The following is a 2,175-nucleotide window of genomic DNA, read 5'->3' as shown; positions in this document are numbered from 1 at the left end:
TGGTGCCATAATGAGGATGGTCTGTGACTCTAGTGTTTAGTATCCACCCACCACATAACATCAGCTTTTCCTCAAGTTCCTTGGGGAGAAGCCATTAGGTTCACTTCATGACATGCATGATACACAAGTGAAAGTCATCGTTAGCCAGGTAAGAACCCGTAGACACTGTCTCTCTCTCCACCTCTGGACTGCAGTACGAGGAGCTGCAGGTCACAGCGGGCAGACATGGGGACGACCTGCGCAACACCAAGCAGGAGATTGCTGAGATCAACCGCATGATCCAGAGGCTGAGATCTGAGATTGACCACGTCAAGAAGCAGGTAAGGTGAAGGGCAATGGAGAACCGAAGCATTTTCTTGTCATTTCCTCAGGCAGTCATCAGCCATTATATTAGGGAAAATCCCCCTGGAACTAATGAAAACCAGGGAGAGGAGACTATCAGTTCCTACCGTTAGTGGGTACCCACTGGTTAGGAGACACGGATCCTACCTAGGGCATGACACAAACAGGTGAGAGAACCAGTCAGGGTGCTCAGAGCTGCAAAAACATGGTTTAGATCAGGAGTGTCCAATCTTTTGGCTTCCCTGGGTCACAGTGGAATAAGAAGAACTATCTTGGGCCACACATAAAATACACTAATACAAACAATAGCTGATAAACTAAAACAAAACAAAACAAAAAACGTACAGTCTTGTCTGTTGGCTCATGCCTGTAATCCCAGCACTTTGGGAGGCTGAGGCTAGTGGATCATGAGGTCAGGAGTGAGAGACAAGCCTGACCAACATGGTGAAACACTGCCTCTATTCAAAATACAAAAAAATTAGCCAGGCATAGTGGAACATGCCTGTAGTCCCAGCTACTCAGGAGGCTGAGGCAGGAGAATCGCTTGAGCCGCAGAGGCGGAGGTTGCAGTGAGCCGGTATCACGCCACTACACTCCAGCCTTGGTGACAGAGCAAAACTCTGTCTCAAAAAGAAAAAGAAAAAGAAAAAAACTCTCATAGTGTATTAAGAAAGTTTAAGTATTTGTGTTGGGCTGTATTTAAAACCATCCTGGGCTGCATGTGGCCCGTGGGCTATAGGTTGGACAAGCTTGGAAGGAATTGGATGTATTTCCATAGGAAGACTGACTTGGAAACTGCAAAGGAACAAATTGAAAAAGAAAAGGGCAGGTAAGAAAGCACAAGGAACGTTGTTTTAAATCTGCTCGAGACTCAAGATAAAAGAGAGAGTAGAGGAAGGGCGAAGGACAAAAAAGTGTTACCCAAGTAGATGAGAGATTCTGAGTGGGAGGAAGGCAAGGTCTCAGCAGTCTTATATGAAGACTCATCACCTCACTTCAGGATGGTCTTAATTTCGTGTATGTTAGTGGCATCTATATGAGGTAATCATAAGTGGTCTTGATTTGACTGGAGACAACAATCCAAACAAACCAGCAGGTCCATTTCTTCCAGTGTCTATGTCCACTGCAGTGTCTCCCAGTAGTACATATCCACATTCTCCTGCAGAGTGGTTCACAAAAAGGGTTATGAGTTTTGTTTTTTTTTTTTTCAAATGAACCAGACTGGACAAAAACTGTAAAATAAAAAAACAATAGACAAGAAGAGTCAGAGCTCATTCACCATCAATTCTGGGCCCCTGAGCCCTTCTTCACTAGAAAAGAACCAGCCAGGTTTAGTCTCCTCTGGAAGACTGGATGATAAGTTCCTTCTATTTCTTTCCTCTTCCAGTGTGCCAGCCTGCAGGCCGCCATTGCTGATGCTGAGCAGCGTGGGGAGATGGCACTCAAGGATGCCAAGAACAAGCTGGAAGGGCTGGAGGATGCCCTGCAGAAGGCCAAGCAGGACCTGGCCCGGCTGCTGAAGGAGTACCAGGAGCTGATGAACGTGAAGCTGGCCCTGGACGTGGAGATTGCCACCTACCGCAAGCTGCTGGAGGGCGAGGAGTGCAGGTGGGTAACTGACGCGGCTTCCTCCAACAGTTGAGTCCATCTTCAAGGTGCCTGGCACTGAGCACAACTCTAGGGTGCACTGCCCATGGCCATAATTGCTTTTCTTGAGAGAAAACTAAAAGAGCTGTTTCCCATGGACTCTTCCACACACCGAGGCTGCCCACACTGGTCCAGGGAAGGAAGGGCTCTCTGAGGTCTCACCCTCCCTGTGTTCCTCTCCACAGG

The 2,175-nt window shown here is 47.6% G+C and overlaps 1 protein-coding gene across 1 annotated transcript; it reads left to right on the top strand.

The window, feature by feature from the left end:
• Positions 1-194: 194 nt before the first annotated feature.
• LOC112618010 (keratin, type II cytoskeletal 6C-like) lies at positions 195-2,069 on the top strand (the record flags this gene model as incomplete). The annotated part of the gene is made up of 2 exons (XM_025374632.1): positions 195-320; positions 1,730-2,069. Coding segments are annotated over 2 exons (381 nt in total), but the record flags the coding sequence as incomplete, so codon positions are not given.
• Between the last annotated feature and the right edge of the window lie 106 nt (positions 2,070-2,175).

Source organism: Theropithecus gelada, unplaced genomic scaffold (assembly GCF_003255815.1).
Source record: "Theropithecus gelada isolate Dixy unplaced genomic scaffold, Tgel_1.0 HiC_scaffold_7756, whole genome shotgun sequence".
Lineage (NCBI taxonomy): Eukaryota > Metazoa > Chordata > Mammalia > Primates > Cercopithecidae > Theropithecus > Theropithecus gelada.
This window is presented reverse-complemented; position numbering and strand designations above follow the sequence as displayed.